This window comes from Anguilla anguilla, chromosome 11, assembly GCF_013347855.1.
Source record: "Anguilla anguilla isolate fAngAng1 chromosome 11, fAngAng1.pri, whole genome shotgun sequence".
Taxonomy (NCBI): domain Eukaryota; kingdom Metazoa; phylum Chordata; class Actinopteri; order Anguilliformes; family Anguillidae; genus Anguilla; species Anguilla anguilla.
The window spans coordinates 26,000,032-26,012,290 of NC_049211.1; the positions used below are offsets into that span (position 1 = coordinate 26,000,032).

General features: G+C 46.9%; 1 protein-coding gene across 3 annotated transcripts in view; it reads right to left on the reverse strand.

The window, feature by feature from the left end:
• LOC118208186 (adenylate cyclase type 6-like) overlaps positions 1-11,853 on the reverse strand; it is a 55,584-nt gene extending 43,731 nt beyond the window's left edge. The window contains exons 1-3 of one of the 3 annotated variants that reach the window (XM_035382600.1): positions 11,534-11,853; positions 8,451-8,738; positions 7,139-8,045 (exon numbers count right to left, since the gene is read on the reverse strand). In XM_035382600.1, coding sequence (XP_035238491.1) covers positions 7,139-8,044 — 906 coding nt within the window. In that variant the 5' untranslated portion in view covers position 8,045; positions 8,451-8,738; positions 11,534-11,853. Of the gene's footprint in view, positions 1-7,138; positions 8,072-8,450; positions 8,739-11,494 lie in introns of all 3 variants that reach the window. The other 2 variants (XM_035382602.1, XM_035382603.1) reach the window with 2 other exon arrangements.
• Between the last annotated feature and the right edge of the window lie 406 nt (positions 11,854-12,259).

A 12,259-nucleotide genomic window follows, 5' to 3' on the forward strand; every position in this document is an offset into this window, starting at 1 on the left:
TTTGGAGTACTACCATGTTAAGCAGGTTATCACACGTACTGTATCACCAGTGGCTGCAGCTGGAAAAGGGAACTTTTTTTGGTGCGCTGTCCCTTTAAGTACAGGGCTGAAATGCCTGTCCTCACACCAGGCTGTCCTGATCAGTCCTTTTAATGGCACTTCAGTAATGAAGGAGAGCGTTTTGAGCACAGCGCTAATCTGCGTCCTGTGCTCCAATAAGGTGTAACGTGCGTAATTACGTTACGGATAAACAGCCGCCTGAGTGCGTTCCCCTCTAACGACGGGCTCGTACCTTAACCTGCCCTACGGGGACGCCGGGTCGTATGAGAACGCCTGGCAGAATAAATGACCTTCCGCTGCTCTGAATAGAATGAATCATGGCAGGTAAGATGGGGCCATGAGGGGCCAGTACACGCCGGGGGCTGGGGGGGCGGTCCACATTTTCCAATAACCCCCCCCCCCCCCCCTCCCCCCACCAATACCAATGTATCCCAAACATACTGTGTGGTCACATGAAACCAGATAATACCTACATTTGCTATTCAAAGGCTTCTACAAACAGTGTTAGGAGGAAATGGCCTCTACAGGGAACCCAGACCCTTGTGTTTGATCAGTGCAGAGGGGAAACTCCTGATCACACATCTGCCTCTTTTCCTCTAATTACCCACAATCCACCCCTACATTACTGACAATCCCCCACTTTGCCACTGAATGCCAAGCAGAGACAGAATGTGCCGTGGTTGTGACTTCAGGGGGCTCAATTTGGGCTGGAACTCAGAGTGTTCTGGCGCAGGGCCAAATTGCGACCGGCAGCTTGCTGAACCGGAACCCTGCCGTACGACACGTCCCAAGGTTTTCTCCGGGATCGCCACAGAACCCCAGGGCACAACATGCCGGAGTAACAGGGGAACCTCCTCTCTTCAGCCACAGAACGCGCCGAGGGCCCCGTGCAGCTGATCTTACTCACAGATGAGCCAAAACCTCAAACACCGTGTGTGTGTGTGTGTGTGTGTGTGTGTGCGCGCGTGTGTGTGTGTGTGTGTGTGTGTGTGCGCGCGCGTGTGTGTGTGTGTGTGTGTGTGTGCACGCATGTGTGTGTGCGTGTGTGTGTGTGTGTGTGTGTGCGTGTGTGTGTATGTGTGTGTGAGTGTGTGTGTGTGTGTGTGCGCGCGTGTGTATGTGAGTGTGTGTGTGTGCACGCGTGTGTATGTGTGTGTGAGTGTGTGTGTGTGTGTGCGCGTGTGTATGTGTGTGTGTGTGTGTAAGTGAATGTGTGTGTATGCGTGTATATAATGCCAGATATGCACTGTCACTATACCAGCCAGTACAAGCTCTTTCTTTCTTTCCTTCTATATAATCATTGCTCATTTTCCCCCTTTTGTTTTGTCCTCTCTGAAGCAGTAGGAACTACAATACACACCATGCCCCCCACCCTCACCCCACCCCGCCCCCCGTCCGGAGAAGAGCACAAAGCAGGGCCTGTTTCTCAGCGCGGTCCCCAGTCAAGCTGTATTATATTATCATGATATTCAGGCATCAGGCGGCCAAACAAGCTCACTCTGATCCGACTGACCTTCAACCAAACGCTCGTCCTTGACTTACAGAACAACAACATAGAGCCCCAGAGCTGCACGTACACACACACACACACACACACACACACATACAGGTATGTATTCACACACACACACACACACACACACACTTGAGCATAACATATGTCAGGCATTAGCACACATAAGCGTGCACACACAGACACACGTGTGTATTCACACACACATACACGCACAGCGCACACACAGAGACATAAGCCCAAATGCAAACAGACTGTCCTCAAACACAAACTGCCAAGCAAAAAGCACGTACTGTAATAATATAACACCAGTACAGTGCTGGCATATATATCTCAATTCAAATACTCATACACATTTCTCCATTGAGGTTGAAACAGAAATTCCCTTATTAATTTGTTAATATGGCAGAATGATTATACAAACATGTAGACAAACTAGCTCAACCTGAACCCACTCTGTACAGTTTATCCTAATGTTATTAAACAGCACATCAAATTAATATTGCTACTGCTTCGTCCTCAACTGGCTTCTGGTAATTAAAGATCGTGGCTTTGTCACCCCTAAAAAGGGAGGAGCTCCAGTACATGTGCTATCAGGGCCTCAATGTGTTGAGGCAATGATGTCCCGTGTCCTGCTGTGGGAGAACAAAGTCTCCTGACCTGTCCCTAAGCACCCAGCAAATAAACTATGAGGTCACAGCTGATAACAGTGACAGTTGCCTAACAGTTGCTTGTATTTTTAGAGACAGCAGTGAGGGTTCAGTGGCTTAGTCTGCCATCCCACCCCGCCCCTCCGGACTCAGGAAATTACAATAAATAAATTATCTAGCCGTCGGTCACATGACCCTCTCTTCATTCGGTGACACAGACGACAGGGCGAGCGGTCTAGCGTGTGACTCTGGGTCACATGACTGTGGTGCCGCTGGACAGTGACCCTCCCAACCACGCTTCAGCCACACACAGGCCTGGGCTAGAGGTGTCCAAGACACCAAAATGCAGCTCTGAAAGGCAGTGGTAGATCATTCCAAAAAGCCACTAAATGATAAATTTCACTTTCACATTTCCTCTAGGAATATTCACTAAGAAAGTTAAAAATTAGATTTTTTTTTTGGGGGGGGGGGGGGTAAATTCAGCTGGATGTGAGGCTTCAATTGGCCGAGATTACACCCTTATCACTCGCTAGCGACCCCCCACTGGCTGAACTGACGCCTGCAAGCTTGTCTGCCGCACATAAAGTGTCTTCCTTGGGCTCACATCCGCGCTCGTCTGACCTGCAAACTGCGGTGTGATAGGAATCGGGGGTGTCACGTGCTCCCATCAGCTAAAACCGAGCGAGGGGCGGCTCTTCCCATGTCAGTAAACACATAGCATCACCGTGGGAACACTGGGATCCAAGCCGCACTCTAAGCTAGTTCTAGCCTTCTTCCTGAAATGTATGTGTTAGCGTGCCAAAGAACATGCCAAAATGTGTGTATTTACTGTACTTGAGTATGCACCATTGTTTTCCTTTCATTACACTGCTCTTTCTGAAACTTGCACCCCTTGAAAACTAGTTTTCCCATGAACCAAACAGTCCGAGAGTGTGTGTATTTCCATTTTTTGAATCAACGGAAAGAGTGAATCAGTTGATCAAAACAAGCAAACAAAAAAATCTGTGTACTTTTAAAATTTGTGTCGCCCTAGGTTATCTGTCCAGTGGTACTTTCTTCAGTGGTTACAGCATTAATTGTTGTTTGCTAGGTCAACAGTACTCTTATTGATAATTAATGAGCCTCTGTGTCTTCGTGGTACTGCATTTCTGTATTCCTGGGAGATCCACTGATGTACTCCACTTCTGTACGTTACTCTGGGTGAGAGAAAGTGCTAAGTGATTATAATGTAACATCTTCTATAAGGAGCTTGAAAAGGCGCATACCCTATTGGGTTGACTCTGTAACTTTGAGGTACGCATCTTAGATGCCCTACTGCACTAGTGTACACTGTACCTACAATTTAAAATGTGCTGCTAGTTTAAACTGAACAAGGCTGCGTTGGTGCGGGACTGCGCAGCTCTGCAGCAAATGCACTGAGCGGGAGGAACAGAAGCGTACGCTCCTCGCAGTGAGCAACCAGGTACCTCAGAGTTCCTCAGTCACATTCAGTGCCAGTTCCTCTATTTTCTTTTCTTTTCTTTTGGCAGTCACATTTTTAAAAGATATAACTAATTTGCCGCAATGGGAGAAGTGCCTGTAGGACGTACCACAGAGCGATTCTTTATGGCACATGGGGAACTTTAGCATGACACAATAGCGACATCGCCCACCTCTAGGGGCTACAAACAGATAACAGGCGCATGTGCGGGGAGCGGCCCGGGAGGCAGAACGGGTCGGACTACAGCATACAGTAAAGCACAAAGGTTAAGGAGCTCACAGCCAGAGGGGGGGAGAAGGCCCGCTCTTTCCAGAACATCCAGCGGTTCTGGTGCATCTAAGGTGTGTGGAACCTGAAATAGGACAACCTACCATGTGAGGACCGGCGGGATTAATCTGCTTTAACGCAGAACTGAGCTCTCACAGATGACCAAGCACTTAATATGGCCGACTCAAACACCAAATGCAAAGCGAGAGGCCAGACAGGGTTACTCTGTAAGAAACGAACACAAGTTCACCTTATAAGCACCTTTTAACATGCATGCCTAATTAGGGCCCAAAATCAATCTGAACTTTCACTGGAAAAGGTCGATACCCATTTCAAAACTGACCCCAGGAAAACTTTATTTGGACCCACACAGGGGGTACACAACTGGTCGATGGTCCTAAAAAAGCCGATTTATAAGTGCTCAACATATCTAGCCAAACACGCTCCCTGGGGTTGTTTTTGCCCATAGCGCCACCTCCGGTTTTGCTGGCTCTGAAACAAAAAAAAAGAAACAAAAGCGAGGGCTTCGAGGGGACGGAGCTCATTTTTTGATATTCCCTCTGAATGACCTCCGGTCTGGCAAAATTTCCCCACTGCTCCCGGATGCCAGGTCATAACACTTTCACCGGAACATCCTAGCCTGCACATTCAACTGTTTCTGCTATGGAACTCTTAAGTGCAACAATTCTGTGTGAGCTTGAGTCATCGCCATGGCAACAGTACCATTTCCCTGACTTCCTCCCGGCTGGTCAGGAGGCAGACCCACTAGAAATGCTGGAACAGCAAGCAGATCCCCTTCTATTTTTAAACAGATTAATCCGGAACCAAGTATGGGTGTTTATAGGGCAAAAAAACAACGGCCGATAAGCAACCTCTTCGGCGAACTATAATATGACAGACAGCCACCCGTAAACAGAAAACAAACAGCGGCTCAACAACAGCGAACGCTACCAAAGCATTCATAAAGCTGCTCAGTGTGCTCTGATACCGCACGCCAAGGAGCTCATTTCCAAATGTGTGGCACCTTCCAGAAAGCAGAAAAAGGTCATCTCTAATTCATATTAAATTATAACAAAAAGGCAACCTACTTCAGAACTTGACAGGACTCAAGTTCTGAAGTAGCAGAAACAGCCTCGTATGGCCTTCCTTGGGGGCAAGAGGGGACTGTTTGTAGTCAGAAATGCACAGATAAGCAGATAGGCCAGCGATGTTTAACAAAAATATACGAGGGTTGGGTTTCCAATACGTTCACAACCCCGACAGCTCACCCAGAACAGGTAGCTGAATGATACGATTTGCGCTGAATCGTATGGCTGTATTGTGGTACAAACTGTGCATATTTTTTTATTAAGCGGTATCCTTCCTGTTGAAGCCTGCTATATGTATCCTCTGTCCATCCTGTTTTTGCAGTTAAACTAGCCCTCAGATTGCAGCTATTCAGTCTAAATATGCACAAAGCTTGCATATTGGTAGGCCAACATTTTAAAGAGCATGAGTATACTTTTACTAGAGTTACTTTTACTAAATTATTACTAGATGGATCAAATACAACCTGAAAAAGAGTCTATACATTTTTGCAAAGTCATTACTGTTATTTCAATTTGAGAAGATTATTATTTTTTTGCTGTAATGTAAAAGGTACCAACCAGCAACTTTTGACCAGAGGTTAGCAACTGGTGACCAAAATGAGACAAACAACCTCCAATCCAGCTAGAACTTCACTAAGAAGCAGCATCTCCACCACCACCTGTCTCAAACCACCTTTGTCTGCCTTTGACTACCTTTCCCACCACTGTTCACCTTGAAATCAGGGCCGCAGACAACAACAAAAAAATCTATACATACACACAAGGAGCTGTTGTTTAAGTAAAGTAGGTCCCAAACCAAAGTTCTGGGTGAGAAGATCACGTCTAAATATCAAACTCTGGAATATATTATGCAGTTACTATTTCTGCTGTGCCATTTTGCAGCTCTTACATTATTTATTCAATCAATAAATCAAAATTATTGATTCAATCAAATGTAATTTTCTATGATATGATTTACATTCACTTAACTATACATAAACATACAGTGGGTATTAAAATGGACATAACAAAACATTTTGTTAATATATAAACATGGAACATTAGTCCCAAGCTCCATTTTAGATGATTCGGCAAACTCAGTAGCTGCAGTATCATAATGCAGAAATAACAAATATCCTGCTTACGTGAACAAATTAGGAGGAGTAAGACTTACAGGCTTTTACACATTTGTATGTGTACTCATGTTAAAACCACTGCCTTCGTATGCTTAAAACACACCCATTTACTGGTGGGGGGCTCTCCTTCAATTTGAGATTTAAATCTTAGATTCTCTTCCAAATACTGTTATTAAAGAGACATAGTCTTCCACTTCTGCGCATTGATCTTCCAGATAAAGTGTTCACCATATATTGGCTAACTGCAGTGTTATAGAAGTGTGCCATATTAACTATTTTCTGAGATTTATCTATGAAAAAAAATGTATCTGTGAGTACTTTTAAAAAATCCCAGAAGAAAAATCTATGCTGGATCAGAGACGTTCCTGATGAATACTAATTTCAGCAGTGAGTGGAAGACCCCCAAAAATCAACCAGTGTTTGGCCACGCAGAAGGCAGAGACAAAAATATGTTGTGAAGAACGGTGCCGAAAACAATTTCACAGGCAGCCCAAACATTTCACGACCAGGAACAAATGAAAAACCTGTTCCACACACACACCACTGCTCTTCCCGAAAAACACACACATGGCCCTGCTCTTCCTTACTGACAAACACACACACCCACACGCACATTTTAATTTCTCATTTGAGACCACAGTTAAATCAGTGATCAACATCGGTCATACCTTCGATCTCGTAACTACTCTGTGTCAATGTCCATACATATAGTTTTCACGCACATTGCAAACAAGTAGTCATTTTATACAGGTACCACACACACACACAGAAGCTTCCTTCAGGAGAGTCACATTAACCAGGCCTCACCGATGTCACACAGGTGAAGACCCTTATAGCTCAACATCTATTAACATCTAGTCAATCAGAAAGGCATTTTCCAATCTGTAGCCCTCCAAACAAGCGATCAAACAGAATCCCTGTCGACTGGCCCGAGGAGTCAGCGGCACCCGGGGGAGAGGTCTTACCTGTTTCCACAGGAAGCTGTCGTCCAGGTTGAGCCTCCAGGCGGTGATCAGGTGTATGGAGGAGAGCACGGCGCCGCTCAGCACGGCGGCCCGCATGCGCACCGGCAGCAGCGTGTAGATGATGTAGATGAAGAACACCGACCACCAGATGCCCTCCGAGGCACTGCGGGGCGCCACCTTGTGGACGCCGAAAGCCTGCACCACGAACAGCACGCCGATCACCAGGTAGCTGACCATCCACATGTAGTCCTGGTGGAAGCCGTTGCGGTTGCACACCACCATCATGGCCAGGAAGAGGGCCATGGCCACCGACAGCACGGAGGAGTAGGCCACGTCCGGCGCGGCGTGGACGCAGTGGAAGGTCAGCATCACGCCGCACACCACCACCAGCACGCCCATCAGCATGGTGAGGGAGCTCTGGTTGAGCCGGAAGAAGTAGCGCTGGTAGAGCCGCTCCAGCTTGGTCGACTGGAACTTCTTGGACTGGAACACCTGGACCACCCGCAGCCAGCAGTCGGCGGCGGTCACCCCGCCCATCGCCCCGCCCTCCTCCAGCCCCGCCTCGCCCGCCCCCCAGCCTTTCCTCCCCTTCAGCTCGCCGTCTTCGAAGCTAAGGTCCACCGACTTCAGCCCCACCTCCGCCCCGCCCCCTCCCTTCTTGCCGTAGTGGTCCTCTTGCCAGCCACAGCGCTGGCCGAAGTTGCCGCCGCCCCCGGCTCCGCCCCCACGGTGCTGGGGCGGAGTCTGAGGGGGCGGGTCCACACCCTCGGGGTCCCGCAGGCAGCTCATGTAGCGAGGGTTGCACAGGGAGCCGCCTTTCCGCTTGGACCTGCTGCCATTGCGCTCCCCCCACGCCGACTTCTGGTCGTCCACCCGTGCGACTAGGAACCCACTGACCCAGGACATCCTACAGAGACCAGACACAGACCGAGGCTGAGAACATGGTGATGGGGGGGAGGGGGGGGTGAGAGACACAGGAATTTCAGTGAGACTCATAGATCATGTTTCTGCTTATTTGTCATAACATCATTTCAATAACAATGCAAAGAAAGAAAAACAACCCAGCTTTCAGCTGCAAAATGTATATCACTATTTACATGCATGCGTCTACAAGACTATAAATATCACCACACAGACAAATTAGACTATTCACAGCCCCAGGGTTGACAGGCTAGCCAAGTTTTTCAACTGGGCTGTTATTCATTGTCTGTATGTGTGGATGGAAAAGATCTCATATTAGGCAGTAATGAGAGGGACCCCCATGAGCCCTTCGTATGATCAGGCATTACTGCGGCCTCTCACTGTCTCTCACCTGTGTGGGTTCTGGCTTGTGTCCCGACCCTGCTCCCCCGAGCTAGGGCACGCATCTATCCTCGTGAGCGGTAAGAAGGCAGCGGTATTTGTGTGTGCGTGTGTGTGTGGTGTGTGTGTGTGTGTGTGTGTGTGCAGTGAGTCTGCTTAACTGTGTGTTTGGGGTGATGAGGTTCGTGAGGAAGGCGTGAGTTTGAGGGTCAGTCCTGAATTCGATGCCAGCACCCGATCGGCAGGCAGGTTTGGGGGACCGTCTCTCCGACAACGCTTATCCTCCAAACGCCTGCATCTACAGACAGACAAACAAACAAACAAACAAGCAAACGAATGAGCAAACAGGACCAGCGTGGTCTGCAGGTGAAGCAGGCGACTCTGTGGGAGTCCACATTTGTGCATTCAGTGGCTGTGCAGCCTGACAGCTTTATCCACCGCCCACAGGTCCAGACCATAACAGTCAAACTCCGGTCACAAGCGTGTCTTTGATGGATAGAATCGTGATGCACGACTCTTATTCTGAACTACTGGACGAGTCTGATTCAAACTCTAAATAGAGTGACTGCATCCATTTAACTGTTTAACTTTATTCACGAGGCTGAAACAAAGTTTCCCAAATAAGGAAGCTAGCTCGAAAAAGCGGGACAAAAATACACGGACAGAGACCAAACAGAATCAGAGGAACAGGCGTCTTTAAAGCTTGCTTTTTTCCCCATCCACGAGTGCCAAACTGTCCCTGTAATCCCATATATATGTGTGCAAACACAAATAGAGTTGTACAGAGTCAGGAAGGCCGTGTTCATAAACACACACATACATACAAACAAACACTAAGTTTGCCATGTCATTTAGCAAAATGTTTAAAAATTTTTACTTTAATTTTTACTAAATAATTACACCCTGAAAACTCAGGGGCCCACTTTCAGGACACAGTGGTCATCTAGAGTACCTCTCCCTACACCAGTGGTAACCAACCCTGTTCCTGGAGATCTATCGTCATGTAGGTTTTCACTTCAACCCTAGCAACGCACGCCTCATTCAACAGCTAGATATCGTGTTGAGCTGCTAATTAGTAGACTCAGGTGTGCCAAATTAGGGTTGAAATGAAAAGCTAAAGGATGGTAGATCTCCAGGAACATGGGTGGTTACCACTTCTCTACATTATTGTGTACACAGGATTGTATGAACTACTAAATACTGCCTAAATACTGTTAATCTGTTCATTTGCAGACACTATTTTTTTTAATGTGCCCCATACCCCCCCCCCCCCTTAAGAATGACAGTCTGGGGATACGAGTCTAATAAGGTCTACTGGTGAAATAACGTAACGCTCCCGGCTCTTAACGAGTTCCAGAGGCCCGGATAACCTGCTGGTGTCGGAGGGCCTGCCGTGTTGATGAAGTAATCACAAGGTCCTTGCCATGTCTGTCCTGAGCACTTTTCTGAAAGGGATGCGATGGGAGGGACAACAAGCTTGTTTGGACGGTGACCATAATGTTTTTTTGGCCAAAGTCGCAAAGGGGCATTAAAAAAAATAACCATCCAGTTTGAAATAATAATTTACCCGTCAACTGAAAATATGCTCAGCCCAGGGCGATCGGATGTGTTATAATGTGATGTGATAATTGGACGCATTCGGAACATCAGTCTCGCCAGCAACATTAATGGCCCTTTTCGTATCATTCTTCCTTCCAGCTCCATTCCAAGTGCTCTCTTCTCCGTGCGCGCGCGGCTGTGTGTTGTGTTCATATCCCATGTCAGCAACGCAGAAAGCCATTCCTGGTACCTCTGAACGACATTTCGGACCGATCGACATCACCACGCGGATGTTATAGCCTACAGCGCAACTGTATAGCAGCGTCTGTTCGACATAACTGTTCACTAAATTCCTTGCTCCCACGTTCAGATGGCTGCCATCAAGCAAATAAGATGTTGCAGCAGTTAGGCTACAAGACTTCGGCAATAGCAGACATGATCATAAGCTTGGTATGTTATATTTCAGTATTAACCATTAGCTAGAAAGACTGCAGCAACGTTTTCAAATATAAATAGGCTATAGAATGCAGCGTAGCGCCATTCCATGTAATGTTGTGGGTAGCCTATCCTAGACCAATTTTGTGCACACTCACATTACATAACCAGGGATCGCTCTGTGTATGTGACAACCATATTACATATCACAGCAGTGACCATTTCGCTGCAGTTACAGTACGGTTGCTAACAATGTGCTGTTTCTTATCCAGCGCAGTGTGTCACTCGCACTCGGTTGTCAAATATGCGTCTCCTCGAACTAGCAAACCTATGTCGGAAACAAAAACGGAACGTCTTTAAGACACTTAGGCTACGTCCTCCCTCAAATGAAAACGAAGTGGTTAATACTTAATTTAAAATTCTCAGACTACTTATAATTCTAGCTCATCTGTGTAGCCTGCATTCCAACGCACCGCGGTCCACATTAACCCGCTCTCAGATACGCTAGGCTACTTCCGAGCAAAAGAATATCGACCTTCAACTGTTATTTCTCCGCTGTTACATTTCCATTTTCAAAACGGTTCATGTTGTCATGTTTGCTTATTTGCGTGGTACAGGGAACGAGTTAGATGTGTTGTTTTTCCATTTTGACTTTGATCTATTGCGACCTCTGCAAATGCGTCGTGTTTAGCAGGGGATAGCTAGCGAACTATATTTCGCCCATGCAATATAGGCTATTAGTTTAAAATACAATGATACGTGATTTGACAGACCAAGCTACGTGTTACTGTTGGCTACATTGTAACCGGGTGCTTCGGCAAAGCGCACAGAGCGATTCTAGCAATATGAAACATCCCGAAGAAGCGAACGGTGGGAATGAACACAACGCCGCACACAGCTAGAAACATAGCACGCAGACCATTGCGCACCCATTCTGTGTTTTAGAGAGCCTGACATTCCAGCAAAAGACAGACAGGCTTCTTAATTATCGTAGATATGACAGCAAATATTGGTTTGGCCGCTACCCCATGCCAATAGCCCTAGATGAATCTCGCGAAAAACAGAAAAACGGACACTCACACATTAGGACAGGACACCCTCGAAAGAGCAAGGACTCACCGCGAACATAATATTTAACAAGATTCACACAGCCCTCCCTGTCGAACAGTTCCGTCCAAGCCGCCGTGTCGTTGTCCTCGGTGTCAGTGCAAGCGGCTCCCGCGGTTGCGTCCTCGTGCATCAGGGACTAGGGCGATGGTTTCACAATTGCAATAGTGCATTAGGCTCGCGTCCCGCTCTCCCTACATTTACTCCTGTCGTTTCTGCCTCCCTGACTCTATCCCTCTCCCTAGAATGCATATATATACACACACATAGCCTACACACGCAGTGGTACTAACAGCTCCCGAGTCCCCCTAGAGGTAGCTATATCTGTCTGCGTCTGTGCGCGCGCGCACGGGTGCGTGCGTATGTGTAGGAGTATGTTATTGCTTTTTTTTGTAGGTGCCACAGTGATTAAGATTGGCCGATTCTGAAATGCTATATTACGCTCATGGTACATAAGGGTCGCCACGTCTTAAGACAGGCAACATCCTTTAGGTGACATACCTACATAAATGTATGGCAGGAAATGTTTGCGCTGGATCATTTTTAGGATTTAAGGTCTTTTAAATGTACTATAGACGCCAATTAGAAACTATTTTTCACTCGCATACATTTCTTTATTAACTGCAATTTTCACCGCAAGAAATACGTATGCTTTGTGGATAAAACATAACTTATAAATATAACAATCTCAAAACAACACATATATCAAACAAACAACACTATATGTGGTACAATAAA